The 18,611-nt window shown below is 37.6% G+C and overlaps 1 protein-coding gene across 1 annotated transcript in view; it reads left to right on the top strand.

The window, feature by feature from the left end:
* The window catches only part of arhgap35a (Rho GTPase activating protein 35a), an 85,578-nt gene extending 67,498 nt beyond the window's left edge, over positions 1-18,080 (top strand). Inside the window, exons 4-7 of the mRNA XM_039670843.2 lie at positions 4,584-4,661; positions 9,480-9,611; positions 15,031-15,136; positions 15,227-18,080. Coding sequence (XP_039526777.2) covers positions 4,584-4,661; positions 9,480-9,611; positions 15,031-15,136; positions 15,227-15,653 — 743 coding nt within the window. The 3' untranslated portion in view covers positions 15,654-18,080. The remainder of the gene's footprint in view (positions 1-4,583; positions 4,662-9,479; positions 9,612-15,030; positions 15,137-15,226) is intronic.
* The last annotated feature ends 531 nt before the right edge of the window (positions 18,081-18,611 follow it).

The following is an 18,611-nucleotide window of genomic DNA, read 5'->3' as shown; positions in this document are numbered from 1 at the left end:
GCATACTATGCATTTCAGAGCCCTGACCCTTGAAGAGAGCACTCGACCCCACCCTTTGGATCATGTGTGTGAACCACTAGGGGCAGAGTGGAGTCAATGGACCTGTCGTTAATATTTTTCTCAAGTCAGCCCCTGATCTTTGTTCCACATTTCCTTTTCACCCCGCCCCTTTCCCACCTTTTTCATGTTCTGTTGTGTATGTGTGTAAGTTGCCAAGCCCTTGCGGTAATTTTCTGCCTGATAACTCCCTCATTGAGATCGATATCACATAGCAGAAATTGTGAATAATCTTTCAGACTCAGCTCTTTTTTTTGTGCTCTGTGGGTGGAACTGCCTTCTACAACACCCTACAGCGTGATTTGCTGATAGTACTCACAGTGTGAACACTAGAGAATATGCACTCGCTCGCTCAAAACACCTTACCCATCAAAACAATACAACCTCACAACCTTATCAGAATCACACCGAATTGCTTTTACAAAGATTTTTGTTGAAAAATGCCAGTTTGACATGTCAAGCAAGTCCCTGCTAACAGATGTGCTTAGTCATGCCGGCTCAGTCTTGTACATATAGCAACACTGTGTCTTTCACTGCCTTTTAAAATCTAAAATTACATTTAGCTGTATAAATTAGGGATAGGTCACAGTGGTCATGTAAAAAACAATTAGTTGGTTTATAAGGTCAGCTATTTAGATTTACTTTAGTATATATGGTATTAGTTTAAAGTGTCAAGCATTATCAAATAAATACAAATATTAATTAAATCACAAGTGGAAGGCTATGTGAAGATGAGTTAATGTGAGTGTTGTATGAATTCTGAGGATGTCTACGAGTTCAGATTGTTTGGGAGCCTGGAACAACATGCCTAATTATATAGGTTTACTTAAGGGGATAGTTCACCCAAAATTAAAATTTTGTCATCATTAATTTGAAATGGAAATCTTTTATAATATTATCAACGTTTTTACTGTCACTTTTAATCAGTTCAATGCATAAGAAATAATGTCTTTGGAAAAACTAGCGCATGCCTAGTCTAAAACACTTCATTTTTTTAAAGCATTGTTCATCCAAAAACCATACACTAATTAATTCTGCATCATTTATTCACCCTCATATCGTTTCAAACCTGTTTTTCATTCTTTGTAACAAAGAGTTTTTGAAGAATATCCGCCCCACGCTTTTCAGTAAAATAGTGAACGGCTGGGTTGTCAAGTTCTAAAATGACCAAGTTTATTTATTTATTTATTTATTTATGGATGACGATTCACATCATTTTCTCCCATTTCTTCTTGTGTTTGATGGGGCAGAAATGAATGCACAGTCACAGCCTGTTACGTAACCTCACTTTTATATAGTTTCTATAGGGATCCAATTTCTGTCCTTTCCGTTCTGCCCTCTGGACCAAAATACTTGCATTCCTCTATTGTTCCTCTCATTTCCTGTTCATTCTTGTCTCTCACTTACATCTCAACATTTAACTTCTCTTTCCTCTTTATCCGTCAGTCCTTTTCTCACTGCTGCAATGGGTTGGTTGGTTAAGGAACATGAGGTTTACCACAAAAACCTGAGCGTTGACAGCACCCGTTCCAAAATAGAGTACGGCAACAGGAAATACAGTATATAGTCTCAGCCCACAGGTAACTTAGGAGACCCTATTTTTAATATAATTCTCATTATGAAATGTACAGTAGAAATAGTTGTAGTTCTTCTAGAGAGGGAATGTGACAGCCGTTGGAGGAGGAGAAATGCTGAATTGGCTGAAACTGGCCCCCGGAGGATGTGCTGAAGATGATGGCAGGAAGCGGCAGGAGTTTGTTTGGACATGTTGCGGGGTTAGCTGTGCATTAGTAGGGCTTTAAGCAAAAAGGTCATGGTGAGTCTCAGTTAGAGAAGCCCATGAGGCTCAAAGTGCTCTCCGTTTCTTGAAATGTCTTAACATGAGGCTCTCTTGATGTTACTAATGGACTGCACGAAGGCCAAAAGATTGAGAGGGATGGACATTTAAAGGCATGAGAAAAATGATATAATAAACTGGAAATATGGTGACTTCCTTGTATTGTCCTTGACTGTCCTTCACAGGATGTTTCGTTTCTCCCTCAAATATTCCTGTGGCTTCTGTTATGTATGGATACTTCTTTATCAATTGGAAAGCTCATCGTAATGTTGTTTGTTCATTTTGATAAAATGAGCATCGAAACATGTGAGTTTCTATACTTGCATGTTGTGAAACACATAGATACATTAGTCTACTGATAATAAAAAGCACATTCAGGGCTTTTCAATAAGGTTGATTTCTAGTAGCCTGGGGACAGAGTGAGGATTTCAGACCAGCTGATGAAACTGTCACTTGCCATTAATGGACCACTTTTATGTTGTCACTAAATTTAAGATTTGTTGATCTTGTATGTGTGCTTCATGCCTTGTGAATGGTTTTCTCTCATGTTAAACTGTTGTTTTAGTTGTATATCATTTTTTTTCTTAAATAGGCTTTGAAGCTGATTGGTAGACCAGCAGTGGTTTTATAAATTAGTGCATTTATAAGTTCTTTCTTAAATTGTAACGTAGAGTCCACACCCTAGAGGCTTAGTAACTTCTATCTAGATTGTAAATGACTGTACTTTATTCGATTGCAGTATTTGTTCTTAATGCACAGCTAGTATGTCGTAAACTCTTCTTAAAGTAATGTGTAGTTGCATATGATGTTTACCCTTAGCGATCCAATAGCAGCCTTTAAAGGGATAGTCCACTTTGAAATGAATTTTAGATATGTTTTAGCTTACCTCAAGGGCATCCAAGATGTAGGTGTCTTTGTTTCCACAGTATTTTCAATTTTGATATTTTTAGGTCAAACTGTTCTTGTCTGTCAGTCATATAATGGAAGTCTATGGGGTGCACCTCAAAGAGCATACACAGAGAAGTCCAAATTTAACATGATTTAAGGACTCGTGAATATAAGTGCACATTGATGGCCTTAGACACGAAACGAGCGGTTTGTGTGAGAAAACGAACAGTATTTATATGTTTTACCTCTTCGCATAATCGTCTGCGCATGCACCGGAAAGCCCTGGAAGTGATCTCTCGTGCATGTACAAGAGGTTACAAGAGGAGGATTTATATCGTTACATAAACGATATAAATACTGTTCGTTTTCTCACACAAGCCGCTCGTTTCGTGTCTTAGGCCATCAATGTGTACTTACATTTATGAGTCATTAAATCATGTTTAATTTTGACTTCTCTGTGCATGCTCTTTGAGGTGGTGACCATAGACCTCCATTATATGACTGACAGACTAGAACAATTTGACCTAAAAATATCAAAATTGAAAATACTGTGGAAACAAGGGTAAGCTAAAACATATCAAAAATTAATTTCAAAGTGTACTATCCCTTGAAGTTGTGTTGAAATGCCGTGAATTTCAGTTTATACTTCATTCTAATTACTTTTGCCTCACATAAGTAAAAATAAGTTTCCATATAATGCTACCTAATCAGGATTTTCATATTTTAGATTTTTGTATATAAATAACATACAGAAACTGTATTTGAAATGAATAAGGATCATTTTAAATCCTGATACAAAACATAAGAATTTACATTTATTTATGATTTTATTTGACAAGCGCAACGTGGACGAACGTTTAGACGGGTTCGTGTTGAAGAGCCACTAACAAAGTAATATATTCACATGATATTCTCCCTCTTAAAATGTAAGCGAGTGTAAATGTCTGCAGCATTATTATCATACATGTCTAAATTATTGAAGTCTGTCAGGTAAAACAAGAGCTTATTGATGCAGTTCAGTCAGTCTGCGATTTATTCGAAATATTTGTAAATATTTAGTTTTTCTTCAACTAAGTTCAATGGTGAAAAAAAACGGTGCGTATTTATTAGTGTGCAAGTGCCCATCTTCGTCAAAACTAGGCTACTTGCGTTGCGCACAGCTGGTGCAACCGGTCCCAGGTGCATTGTGGCATTCTTAGATGTCAAAAGTAGAAATCTATAACATACATAGTATGAAAGTTGATCTTTCATGAGTTTTACGGCCCTTTCCTCACCATTTTTCGTTTCCCTCATGTTCTCATATTCCTCCCTAAACACACCCTTCCCTCTTTACACACATTTCCCTTCTTGCAGCTCTACAGAAAAAGCTTTTATGGATAATTGATCGGGAGAGGTGAGGCAATCAATGCGGTCTGCCTCGGCAACGCGCCGACTCATTTCCGAGAGTGTCTCTCTGCGTCTCGCGCTGTCTTACTCTTTATCGATGTACTTGTTTTCTCTCTGCTTGTGTGAGATGGACCAAGCTGAGCCGTCCTCTGGCATCTGCGGGGCACAAGACACAAGCTCCTCTCTGCTCGTGGCAGCGCTCATTCTTTATGTATGACTGATAAGTCAAAGAGTGAAGATCTGACAGTCGGAGTGTGGTTGCACAATTAGCAACCTCAGATATAAATTAAATATGTGAAATTCATTGTACATTCTGAGCTGGAGATAACGCCATTGTGGCTCTTATCAAACTCTGAGACTGTAAATTGAATGGAGTGCAAAACTCATTTATTAATGTCAACTCTCTCTCCCACAGGGTTGAGCACAGAGGGAATCTACAGGGTGAGTGGAAATAAGGCGGAGATGGAAAGCATGCAGCGGCAGTTTGACCAGGGTGAGTCACATGACTTCGTCTCTTTAACTTTCTTTTTCTTTCAATCTCTCTTTTTTCAGTTTCTGTTTAGTGTGTGCTTTGTTGGCATGACACATATTTATAAATAGCACAAAACTTAAAGGAGTAGTTCACTTTTTTTTTAAAAAAAACTTGCTGATAATTTACTCACCCCCATGTCATGTCATCCAAGATGTCCATGTCTTTCTTTCTTCAGTCGAAAAGAAATTAAGGTTTTTGATGAAAACATTCCAGGATTTTTCTCCATATAATGCACTTTACTGGGTACCAAATGGTTCAAGGTCTAAAAGACGATCTTTAAACGATTCCAGATGATGAATAAGGGTCTTATCTAGCGAAACGATCGCTCATTTACAAAATAAATTAAAAAGTTTAAGTTTTATAAGCACGTTCGTGACTCTCCTGTTCGAACTCGTTCATCAAAATGGATGAATCTTTTTTTTCGAGTCATTTCGTTAGTTGAATGAACCAAATGACTCGAAAAAGATTTGTTCATTTTGTTCGAAAGGAGAGTCACGAACGCACATCACAGAACAGAGCAAAGCGAGCATTTGTGCTTTTAAAACTTACATTTTTTATTTATTTTTTAAATGAGCGATCGTTTCTCTTGATTTGACCCTTATTCATAATCTGGTGTCGTTTAAAGCCCTTTGAACAGTTTGCAGTTTGCACTGAAGCTGTCTTTTGGACCTTGAACCGTTTGGTTCCCATTAAAGTCCATTATATGGAGAAAAATCCTGGAATGTTTTCATCAAAAACCTTGCTTTCTTTTCGACTGAAGAAAGAAAGACATGGACATCTTGGATGACATGGGGGTGAGTAAATTATCAGCAAATGTTTTTTTTTTTTTTTTAAAGTGAACTACTCCTTTAAATCTAGTGAAGCTAAGAACATTACCAAACTATAATCAATGACACCCTCCACCTTCCTTCACTCTCTCCCTCTCTTTTTCTGCTTGTCTGGCCCCCATTAACTTCCACACACTCACATTACCCTGCTGTTGTAGCAGCATAATCTGAAGACATCTCATGGATATCATAGTACATGCAGAACTCTGTTACTCATATTTGCCTTGGGGAAAAGTTTGAGTGGGACCAGTCATTGTAGACCCGACTGACCTCGCTGCTTTCAAAGAAATGGCTGCTATTCCTCGGTGCATGGATCACATTTCCGTCAATGAGCGCATTGTAGAGCAGATAAGCTCAATTAACCAGGACTGATCCACAGCTATTGATCCTGCAGTGCCCACCGAGGGCCATTACGAAAGCATGTCAGAGCGCATAGAGTATGCTTGTATTATGTGCATACTTGAGAAGAGGCAGCACAGCGTCTGTTTTTGCTTGTTAAGTCATGCCTTGTATGTGTATAATATACTATAATAGAACATAATGTAATAATATTTGGTCACGCTTTAGTTTAGGGTCCTATTCTCACTATTAACTATGACTTTTGCCTCAATAAACTTCTATTTAAGTGTAGGATTAAGGGATGTGGAATATTCATGCAGAATAAGGCATTAATATGTGCTTTGCTTTATATGCACTAATAAACAGCAATATGCAACTAGTTATAGTGAGAATTGAACCATAAACTAAAGTGTTATCTAATGGGGCACATTGCATTGATCAAAAGGGACAGTAAAGACATTTATAATATTACAAACGATTTCTATTTCAAATAAATGCTGTTTTGAACTTTTTATCCATTAAAGAATCCTGAAAAATGTTAATTTTCGACATTTATTTGATATTTAATTATCATGAATGTTTTTTGGACCACAAGTCAGCATATCACAATGATTTCTGAAAGATCACGTGACACTGAAGACTGGAGTAATGATGCTGAAAATTCAGCTTTGCTTCACAAAGCAGTAAATTGCATTTTAAAATATTGTAATAGATGTTTAAATAATATTTAAAATATAGATTTTACAATAGAAAACAGTAATATAATATATCATTTTAAATAAATATTTTATAAATACTAAGGTTTAGAGCTAATAGACATGGACAAATCTCTCATTTTGATTGTGGATGCATGTCTGTGTGTGTGTGTCACTATAGGACATTGTGTGTGTGTGTGTGTGTGTGTGTGAGTGTTTGCGCCGGAAGAGAAGGTCAGTTAATTACCAGCAGATTGGTTTGGGTAATGAACCGCGAGCGCACACGCTCCACTGATCTGGTCGGGCCCGGTTCGGATCGGCATGAGCTAATAGAAGGCGAAGGCTCGTGTCTGATCGATCAGAACCCCGCGCAGCCAGGTGACAATACAATTACGGTGGAAATTACTGTGCAGGTATGTGCTCAACGGCATCTCCGACAACTCCGGTGAGCAGGTGGAGAAATGTCAGAGCCTTCACAATCAGGGGCTACACAGCCGTTATCGATCTCTGATGAAATACAATCAGGATGTATGGAGCAACTGATCTGGGGTCAACTGGATTTAACACGCTATAATGAAAGATTACAATAGTAATGCGCATGTAAAGTGAAACGGGGAATGTTTTATAGCTTTATCTCTTAATCATATTGGCAGAACCTGAGATCTAATTTGTTTTGTTGGTTTAATCACCACTTGTTTTGTTTGAATCTCATAACCTCTCACCCTCTCCCATGCGCCAATTTCGCACCTGCACGCTAAGCACATATTCTCCAATTAGATACGCATTTCCCTGGATCAGCCGAGAGATTAAAAGATACTTCCAGACAGCAAGAGACGCGCTGTGTGAATGAAGGAGCTGCGTTTTGGAAGAAGCTGACTCTGATTTCGATTTTAAGAAACAGAGTGTTTATGTTTAATTCAGATCAAGTACTTTTATAATACCTAGAGAAATGTGTCCGTTTGCCTTTACATTCATTTCAATGGCAGTTACGTGGCTGGAACGCATGTGCTTGGAAAGATTTGGAAACGGTGGGACTGATTTTCAGGACTTTCAGTCCATAGTGTATCTCGGAGTCAGAGTGACACAAAATAATCTATAAATATATGAGTGTTTCTTCAAATATTGGCACTTTTGGCCCTGAGAACTTTCCCAAGAATGGTTTTCCCATCCCCATCTAAGTTTAATTAGTAATTCGTTTTTTTTTGATAATACTAAAATCCAAATCAATTGACCCTTCGCGTGGAGCTTGATTGACAGGTAATCTGACCAATCATACTTCACCATCCGCCATTTTGTCTGACAAAGCAGTCAGGAGAGATAGAAGATTAGCATGAGAGGATTTGAGCTTGAAAAACGGAGTGTACTGACGCCTTTCCGTGAAAAATTACATTGTTCATTCATGTTTATTTGATGCTATAAATGAACTAGAAGGAAGAGATGATTGGATCACGACTCACGAGCAGCTTTAACTGATGCTCTACAGTCGTCTGTCACGACACATTAAAGTGCCACAAAATGGTATTTATTTACCTTTTTTTTACGGTATTTATTTATTTGTTTAAATTTCTTAAATTTATTTGAGACTTTGTTTAATATGTTTAATATCAAAAGTAACTGAAAAAAAACCTTGTCTGTCAGCATGTTGTCATGTTGTCTCCTCTCTGCTCCGCGATGTATTTTTCACTGCGTGAGAACATGGTGTGCATGTGAGAGTGGCGCGTAGGTAGTCGGACATAGCGACAGTAACTAAGGGGGCGGGTCTTTGCGAAGGGTCAATTGTTGAAAAGAATTCTGTGATTGAAATGCCATTATAATTTTTTGGAATAAAATGACTAATTTAATATCTAGCATTTAATTATAAATAAACACAATTAAAAACATTCACATCTTTTGCATAACTTGGGAAATAAACAGCTTAATTTGAAATGATGCACCAATGATATTCATCTTGATTGCTAATATTCAGCTCAAGCTGTTCGCTGATGCTGTTTTTCCTCCCTGATGAGCAAATAAACCAAGTTTACAAACTGTTTTACCTAATAAACTATACCAATTTATACATATTATACACATGCAGTTTCTTTTACTTATATATTATATTAATCGAAAGTGGTGATGAAATTTGTCACAAAAGATTCTAAATTAAAAATAAATACTGTTCTTTTCATCAAAGAATCCTGTTCAAAATCATCAAAATATCACTGTTCAACATTGATACGTTTCTTGAGCAGCAAATCAGCAGATGTATATGATTTCTGAAGGATCATGTGACACTGAAGACTGGAGTAATTATGCTGAAAATCCAGCTTTGAACACATTTTGAAATATAGAAAACAACTATATTAAATTGCAATAATATTTCACGTTATTATTGTTTTACTGTATGTTTGATCAAATAAATGCAGTCTTGTAGAGTATATGAGACTACTTTCAAATTACTTTTAATAATATAGATCATTGGTAGCTTTTGAATAGTAGTGTAAATCACACAGTGAATCACACAGTTTTCTTTAAATTATCAGTTTATCTGATAATTTATGTCTGTTTAAATAATTTGCACGGTGTTTGACAATGTTTGGGGCACGGATAAAACAATACAATCTGTGTGAAGTGTGAAAATTAGCTTTTATGCATAAGTATCGAAGATGTGATCATATAACACACTGAAAGAAAAACCGCTGAAATCTGTTAGTTTTAATAAAAATCAACCTCTGGCACATAAAGAAACGCCCATATGAGAGATAATGTTCACTTCAGCTGGTCACACCCTGAGAATGATCAGGGTGGACTTTTTTTTTTTTTAGCTTGACTGTAATTTAACTACTTTAAATTGCAAGTAACTTGAGAAGCTGCAGTGATTCACAAAAGTGCCATTTGAAAGTCTAACCAAAGTCTCTCTTTGTTTCCCTACATTACAGACCCTAACATTGACCTGATCGAGAAGGACTTGTCTGTGAACACAGTGGCTGGAGCAATGAAGAGCTTCTTCTCTGAGCTGCCCGATCCTTTGGTACCCTACAGTATGCAGGTGGAGCTGGTGGAGGCCTTCAGTGAGTATATAAACACGAGAGAGGGCAGATATTGTAAAAGTGAAAGTGACATGACCCATGCTAGGAATTTGTCCTCTGCATTTAACCGTGCATTTAACCGTTTGAACAGTGAGTAACAAACACACGCACAGAAATGTGGGCTGACATTTTTAGGTGCCTTGGTCAAGGTCACCTCAGTAATTAAAATCGAAACCTGCAACCTTCGGCTAATCTAACTAGAGATTAACTAACTAGTCTCTTGCTCTCTAACCATTAGGCCACGACTTCCCCCGTCACAGGTCTGTATATTTAGACCTGAAGACTCTCACAATCAATACAAACACTGATACAGGGAAGATTTTCCATGGCCAGATGTTTACTGTCAGAAAGCAACATGCTTGGTTGTAGTCCTCGGAGGTTAGTGTGCTCCGGAGATCTCCTCTGGTGAACCCGCTGTGATAGAGGGAGAAAAAGAAAACAAGGGATAAACCAGTGAGTAGAATAGGATCTACTCTAAGAAACATGCTGGCAGAAATGGACCGAGTGCGTTTTCCTGTTGCGGCATTTTACACAAACACACTCACTCTCTCAGTGTGAAGTTCATACATTGTCTACTCCGGGCATTGCTCCAACCCAAAGTGATGAGACTTAAGCATAAGACTGCCGTTAGTCCTACACTCCAGACTGTTTCTCAATAAACAAGCCCTCTCAAGTACTACCATGCTTCAAATAGTTTCACAAACGGCTGGCCTGATTCAGCAGAAAACTAATCGCACCACCCAAACCTGCACTGGTGTAGAGTAACACAAAAGATACATTTAGTATCCAATCTTGATGTCGGGTCACTCGATGTGCAGGTGATATTTTGGTATGTAATTTAAAAAATTGGTTTAGAAATTTGGTATACATTGCATTTTTGTGTGTGTGCATTGAATCTATTAAATGGCAACATAATTAGAGACCAAAATTCGAGCCGAATTATAGAAATTTTTTGATTTGTATGTTTTCTGATGAAAATGTGAGAGGATAACTATGGAGTGTTGGGGATGATTGCCTACACGTTGCTAATGTGTTTTTTGATGTGCTGGACATGTTAAATGCCAAAGATTAAAGGGATAGTTCACTCCACAATTAAAAATGTCAGGGTTTGTCTTGTCCATACAATTGAAGACAATGGTAACCAAAACTTTTTCTTCAAAATATTGTATTTTATGTTCTGCAGAAGAACCTTCATTTTAGGTGAGGTTCTAAACACAATAAATACTAGCAATATTCAGTAATAGTGATGCTTTCCTTTGCAAAACAACTTATAAATAGTTTAAAGGGATAGTTCACTTTGAAATGAATTTTTGGTATGTTTTAGCTTACCTCAAGGGCATCCAAGATGTAGGTGTCTTTGTTTCCACAGTATTTTCAATTTTGACATTTTTAGGTCAAACCGTTCTTGTCTGTCAGTCATATAATGGAGGTAAATGGGGTCCACTTCAAAGAGCATGCAAAAAAAAAATCAACGTTGTCTATTGATGTATCGAAATCGCCTTCCATTGCGATTTCCTGTATATCTAAATATGTTCAGATCTTCGTAAACAATGAGTGACGTACACGCGCGAGAGATCACTTCCTGTGCTTTCCGGCGCGGACCGAAAAAGTCCGAAAGCGTCCGCGCTCTCAGATCACTTGGACGAGTGAATAACGATATAAATACTATTCATTTTCTCTCACAAACCGCTCATTTCGTGTCTTAGGCCATCAATGTGTACTTACATTTACGAGTCATTAAATCATGTTTAATTTGGACTTCTCTGTGCATGCTCTTTGAGGTGGTGACCATAGACCTCCATTATATGACTGACAGACAAGAACAGTTTGACCAAAAAATATAAAAATTAAAAATACTTTGGAAGCAAAGACACCTTTTGAGGTAAGCTAAAACATATCAAAAATTAATTTCAAAGTCAACTATCGCTTTAAGCCCAAATTAAAAGACTGGTTTAATGCAGAATTATTAAGAAGCCTGGGGTAAGAATGAGGAGAGAATGGAGAACAGACGGCAGGTCACCTGACTGCCGTGTCACTCTCCACAGGTGGTGGGCGGGGCTTTGCTCTTGTCCGTCTGTCACTGGACGCCGTGGCAACAGCCCAACAGGCTTGTTCTCTTTTAGTCTCTTAAACCTGCACTTCTTTAAGGCCTTTGCTTTGTTGATCTGCCATCTGTTTTACGTCTCGACGGGATATTTCGATTAATGCTTTTTTTGATTGCCAGTGGCTTCGGATATTTATTCTGATTGATTAGATGATATTTGCGTATTCAGTCTCAAATCAACAACGTCTAGGTAGGTTTTAATACTGATGTTTCGACATCACTTTACTACTGCTAGTACTTCAGGTCAAGGTTTTATTCAAATACCTAATGCTGAGTATTTAGCCCAAAGTTTACTTCAGTTTTGATGGGACCACTTAGCACATGCGTACAGCTTAAAGCATAGCCTTATAAAGTAGGAATGCACTGATGTATCGGCCAATAATCTGTATTATTTTCACCATTGATTGTTTAAAAACAGCCATTGATCGTGGCAGATTATATAAAACTGCAACTGTAAGTGCTGTCAAAGTTAAAGCAAAATTAACACTTTAACAGTAAAAAAATACTGACTCCATTTAATCCTATTTGCAGAACGCCTTCCATAAACCAATCGCAAAGAGCGTTGTGGTTAACTTCTGATAAGAAACACTCTTAGCTTTCAAATTACGTCTATTTTTATGACTAAATTCAAACAATAAATGACGTTTTGACACTCTTGAATGTGACTTGACAGATTGCTGTAGGGCCTCAGTTCAAGTGGCAGCGTGGAGCGAGTTTTTTCTTCCACTTTACTACGTTATAGAAAAAACATGCATGAACATTAAAAGTTATTAATGTATGTTGAAAGATACTGTGCAACTTGCTGAAAAGGATCATGTCAGATGTAATCGCTCAATCTGTTTCAACTCTGGAAAGACGCCAATAACAATGTCGCTTAATGTTGCATTTGAGTTTTCCAGTGTTCACAGTTTGTTAGTTACCTATAAATAGAGAGGCTTAGTGTTAATTATAAATGTATCTTTGTATACGTTTGTCATGAAGACACGCGTTTATGAAAACGTGTTTGTTGAAAGTTGTTTATTAGCATTTGAGTTTTTAATTTAATTGTAATTATTATATCTGAAAAATAAATAGCAGTCGAATTGAATAGTTTGGGCTCTGTTGTTAATTTTAACCTCTAATATTATCATAATGCACCATATGAGATGGTTCTCTGTATAGTTTACACAATTAGAAAACTAACTAGCGGCATCGACAGATATCGTTCTGAATAATAAGTCTTCATTGTTGACCAACTAATTAATGCATAATAATTCGAGCTTACAGATTTATAATGCATTTATAAAAATTTCACTAATGTTAAATGACCAAAGACGCATTATGTCCGTCGGTTTTACTGCTTTTTAATGGTGCCCTCTTTGAATCGGCCTATATATATATAAAAGAGTATTCCTATGTAAATCTTATTAATCAATATTAGTAATCGCAATTATAATATCAAGGGAAATAATCAACAATTATGATTGTCATAATCGTGCTGCCCTAATTTGCATTCACAGAAAAAGTCTTGAGAGTGAATATAATTTTTAAGCTTGTTTTCATAATTTTTAGAATATTTTTTTCTGTTTGGAATCTATTTTAGAATTAAAAATTATTTTATTAATTAGTCATCAAGTGAATTATTATACTTTTTTTCTCAATATTATAGCAACACTCTTGCATCATGGTGGTTTTGCACATTTTCCTTGTAGTTACTGCAGTAATTCTGCATCTGGGGCCACAATGCATAATGCTGATGTGTGAGAGTGTGTAATGCTGACATCAGAGTGTGTGTGTGACCAGGGAGGAACACATCTGCCGTAGTGGTCACATGTTCTAACACAGGGCTCACAGCGTTAAGGGCTGATGTAAGCCGTTCTGACTCACCGCAACCATCAAGCTTGCTGCACCCAGGGTGTGTGTGTGTGTGACTACACACTACACAATTATTTCTGTACATGTACTGTTTGTGTGTATGACACACTGTGCTTCATTTAACAATCCCTCAGTCACCCCAGATGAGACTGATGGGAAGTCTAGTACACACACACACACACACACACACACACCTTTTTACTGTTACTCCTCCCTAGAGTTGTTGTTTATTGATTTAGGTGGAGCATGCTGCTTCCTTTGTGCATATTAGGACTCATTATTCCTGAATTACTTCCTCAAGCATTGCTTCTAAGCAATCTGAGGTCCCAAAGCCAAATGTAGATGTGTTTTAGGAAACACACACACTCACTTCATCTGGAGCAACTGGCGTGATTAAATGTCTGCACACACACACACACATTCAATCAAAGTCTCAATTAGTATATCCAGCATTTGACAAGTCGGGGGAAAATAATGGGGGACTAGGAGTCTACTTACTGTTTTATTTTTGTTATTTAACTACTGTTTTATTGAATTAAACTGTTTTAAATTTGAAAAATAACATTTTATTTAACTTAAAATACAATCATTTATTGCTTTCTTTTATATAACTACATTTTAAAACATTCAATTAAATTAACATTTTTATTATCTATTAATTTGTCCGTTTAAAAATGATTTTTTTTTTTATTACCATTTTTATGTTTGAACTCATAATTCCTTTGTAAGTGTCACTCCTAGTCCTGCATACGCATTGGGGCATATAATTATTTTAAAATAGTCTATTCATTTATTTATTTATTGCAACAAAGCTGTTTAATCTTCAAAATATCTTTCTTCACCTCGGGAGGTAAAACAAAAATTAATATTTGCTGTTTTAACTTACATTTATTTTAGTGAGGCTTTTAAACCTTTAAAAACCTCACTAAATGTAAATTAAAAAAGCAAATATAAAATTCAACTGTTAAAAAACAGTTTAAAACTCGATCATGCCATAAAAGGGTCTTAATTGTTGATTCCAAAATACATAAAATGTAATAAAACTAAAAGCTTCATTAGTGGAAATATTACAAAAACTGGGATGAAATCGTTAGTGTGTGACATGGCTAGATATGTTTATGGTCAATTTTTAATAATTCAAAGCATATCTACTCGTTCTTTCTCTAAAAAGCATGGGATATGTGCCTTTATTGCCTTAAAGAAACTAATAGGAGATGATGTTAGTGATTGTGTCCAGAAAGAACATTAAACAGACTGTTCTGGTGTTGATGGTCTTTAAACATTAAAGCCATTGCCAAGACTAACTCGTGTGTGTGTGTGTGTGTGTGTGTGTCTCGTCGCCCTCAAACTATTTGTGTTGGTGGGACACGTGAACACCTGTAAAGCATGAAGAAAATAAATGTGTTTGTGTCTCATTCTGTGTTCCCTCTCGGCCCCCTGCAGAAATCAATGATCGAGAGCATCGTCTCCACACCATGAAGGACGTGCTTCGCAGATTCCCTCGAGAGAACTACGACCTCTTCAAATACGTCATCACTCACCTGAACAAGTGAGAATGGGAGCCATCCCTAGGGCAACACACGATCAAACTCGCTCGCGCTGATGTTTTCCGTTCTCACCGTTTCTCTCTGTCTTTCAGGGTGAGTCAAAACCACCGCCTGAACCTGATGACCAGCGAGAATCTGTCCATCTGCTTCTGGCCGACGCTAATGCGGCCCGATTTCACCACCATGGACGCGCTGACGGCCACACGCACCTACCAGACAATCATCGAGACCTTTATCCACCAGTGTGCTTTTTTCTTCTACAATCAACCCTTGGCCGACACCCCCAGCGGCCTCCCCGGACAGCCCGCCTCCCCTAGCACCACCTTGTCTTCAGCCTCCTCCATACCAAGCTCTGCCTACTCCGCCTGTTACGCCCCACTACACCCCATAGCTCCACCCTTCAGCCACGGCCAACAGTCCCCGCCGCATTCCCCACCACACACCCCTCAATCCCCAATCCAGAGCCTGCTCCCTCCACTCCACCCGCATCACACCCCTACGGAACAACACACGCTGTGAACCTGCAGACGAGGAGGAGCACTGAATGAGATTAATTGAACGGAAGAAATTTGAGGAGATGTGCCTCACTTCAAGGGGTCAAGAGTCCATGAGATGCGTCGCCCTCTTTCTGCATCATGCTTCTCCATATTATGCTCCTCACACACACACGTATAACTGCACATGAAGTGTGGTACCCCCAAACTCAGATTTCTTATGGGTCCGTAGTTGTTTTTTGGCAGCCAATGGGTTGCATGAACAAACTGGCTGAACCCCACCTCATAATCGGGTGACCACTGTACGCAACCTACTATGATTATAAGCGGGCTAACTGGATGGCCTATATATTCATTCAGCTTTCGACCATTGTTACGATCAGATTACGAAATAGAAATGCTTTTTTTATGATGCAGCAACACAACCAACTTATTTATCTTGTTTCGCTTGCCTTTTACAGAGGGACACAAATCAAGACAAAACTAGAACTTGACTAACTGGATCCAGTTTTGCTGGATGGATGTGTGTGGAATGCTTTTGAACAGCATTCTGGGATTTGAAGTCTTTTCCTCACCTGTATCTCTCGTCACATGAGCGTCCAGAACATGCTGGAAGACTAATGCTTCTTTTATTGCAGAATGTCCTCACAACCCTCGATTTCCTGTTCCACGGGGGTCTTCGACTTCGTTCAGTGTCTGTTCATTTGGGAGCTGTGTTATTTTTCTTAATACACGTTTGCAGGAAGTCCCTTAGATTTGTGGACTGCTTTTTGTGCAAATGAATTGAGCGGTGACTTGTAAGGTTGGGGTCCCACCTGTATTTGGAGGGGAGGTGTGCACTAAATCAATGTGAGTTATGGAAGGTAAAGGAAAGTTTGCACTAGTGGAGACGCTGCCTATCTGTACCTATTCAGATGGCAGTGAATCGGTGAACTGGAAGCCTAGAGGAGGACGATAGTGGTATAGCTGGGTGGAATTAATGGCTTTCAGGAAAGATAAAGTCTGTAGTGTTTGATATCAGACAGGGCGATTTTATGCTGAATATGAGCTTGCAGTTAGTGGCTTTTTCAAGACTAACTAAATATCTGTACTTCAGAGTTGACCTCAGAAGGATGACATTGTTTATAAAACCCAAAAGTTTTAAAAAGAAAGATTAGCGGAAGAAGTTGACGTGACTAGACTTTTCTCTTTGTCGGCTCTTGGAGCGCAACACTACCACCCAGTGGTCAAAGCAGGTATTGCATGGTAAATCTCAGCTCGTTTTCGTTCTAATGCTACATTCTTGTTTGTTTTACTAGAAAATGCTGGATGCATTTAAAGTCACAGATTCACTATGTAGCAAAAGAAAGACTAAAACAAAACAGAAATCAGTTGACATTCAAGGAATGGTTTATAACAATATTCTTCTGCACTTATACCTTGTCTACTCCATCCAAATTAGATCATTATCTATGATTTTTGTGTTGATTTGAACATGGTTTTCAAGTGGAACAGACATTGTGAGACTGTGAATTAGTCACGTTTATGGAGATAAACGAATGTATCCCACTACAGATTTCACTTCATTGTGTGCATATCTTTCCCTGTAATACATGTTAACTCTCACTAAGCAGTAAGTGAATCACAACTGCCCCCTTTTAACTTGTCAGTTGACATCTATTGGCTGTGATGAGCAACTCTGCTTAAACACTACATCTTTTGCCCTCAGAGAGCAGAAGTAACGGTATATTTTGGGAAATCGGGAGCTGTGTGGCCTATACGCCCCTGGTACTTTGTGTATGAATGCTGCATTCTCTGTGTATTTTCAATGTATATTCTTTCAGAGGCAACTGTCCTTCGCAGCCAAAGACTGCAAAAAAAGATGAATTAAAAAAGGGCAGGGGAGACCTGAAAAGCGACATGACAAATGTGTATTAAAGATGTGATATTTGGTTCAGCAATCAGATTTGGCTGCATCACTTTATTTTTTGTTTCATTTTATTTTTTCAACAATGGTGACAGATTGTCTGTTAAGTTAAAGGAGAAAGGAGCAAAACTATATTCAGAATGGTTTATTTGTACGTTAGGGGGTCTGACACTTTGCCCTGTAGCCAATGGTGATAGATTCTTTTTATGTTTTCTTTTAATGATTAAAAAATGAGACAATACATTTTTTAACTTTTTTTTTTTTTTGTGAATGGTGTAAAGGCCACAATGATGTAGTGCATGATTCAAGACCAGGTCAGGGAGAGGACTCTACCACTCTTCAGTATTATAAAAGGAAGAAAAAAAATGAACAAAGAAAAAAAAACAGAATGGAAAAAATAATGAAATAAATGAAGTTACATCAACAACAAAAAAAAAACGTCATTATTTTGCCAAGGAGTTGGTAATTGGTCTCAATGGGAATGGTGTATAAACAGTAAAGGCCTTCTGTGACCTGTATTATAGTTAATAAATCAATCTTGTTAAATCTGTCTCATGTCTTTATTTAATATTTGCTGAATGTGCATAAATTCCATTACATCTATGCTTTTTTTGATCGCAAAACTTATTCGTACTATAATGATCTATACACGAGAAGTTGGTGTACACAATGTCACTCGTTTTCACTATAATGTCTACAGAGAAACTTTATTCTGCAAAGATGGATTAAAGGAGTAGTTCACTTAAAAAAACAAACGATTCCAGATGATGAATAAGGGTCTTATCAAGCAAAACGATGGCTATTTTTTTTTTTTAAATGACAAAGTTTAAGTTTTATAAGTTCAAATGGTCGCCTTGCTCTGTGATGTCCTTTCGTGACTCTCCTGTTCGAACTCGTTCATCAAAATGAACGAATCTTTTTTCGTGTCATTTGGTTCATTCAATTAATTTCTTTTCGACTGAAGAAAGAATGACATGGACATCTTGGATGACATGAGGGTGAGTAAATTAATAGTAAAAGTTTTTTTTTAAAAAAAAACGTGAACTACTCCTTTAAATTGATCAAATACGTTAATAT

Source organism: Pimephales promelas, chromosome 16 (genome assembly GCF_988280905.1).
Source record: "Pimephales promelas chromosome 16, fPimPro1.hap1.1, whole genome shotgun sequence".
Lineage (NCBI taxonomy): Eukaryota > Metazoa > Chordata > Actinopteri > Cypriniformes > Leuciscidae > Pimephales > Pimephales promelas.
The sequence above is the reverse complement of the archived record's forward strand: the minus strand, read 5'-3'. Positions and strand labels throughout refer to the sequence as shown.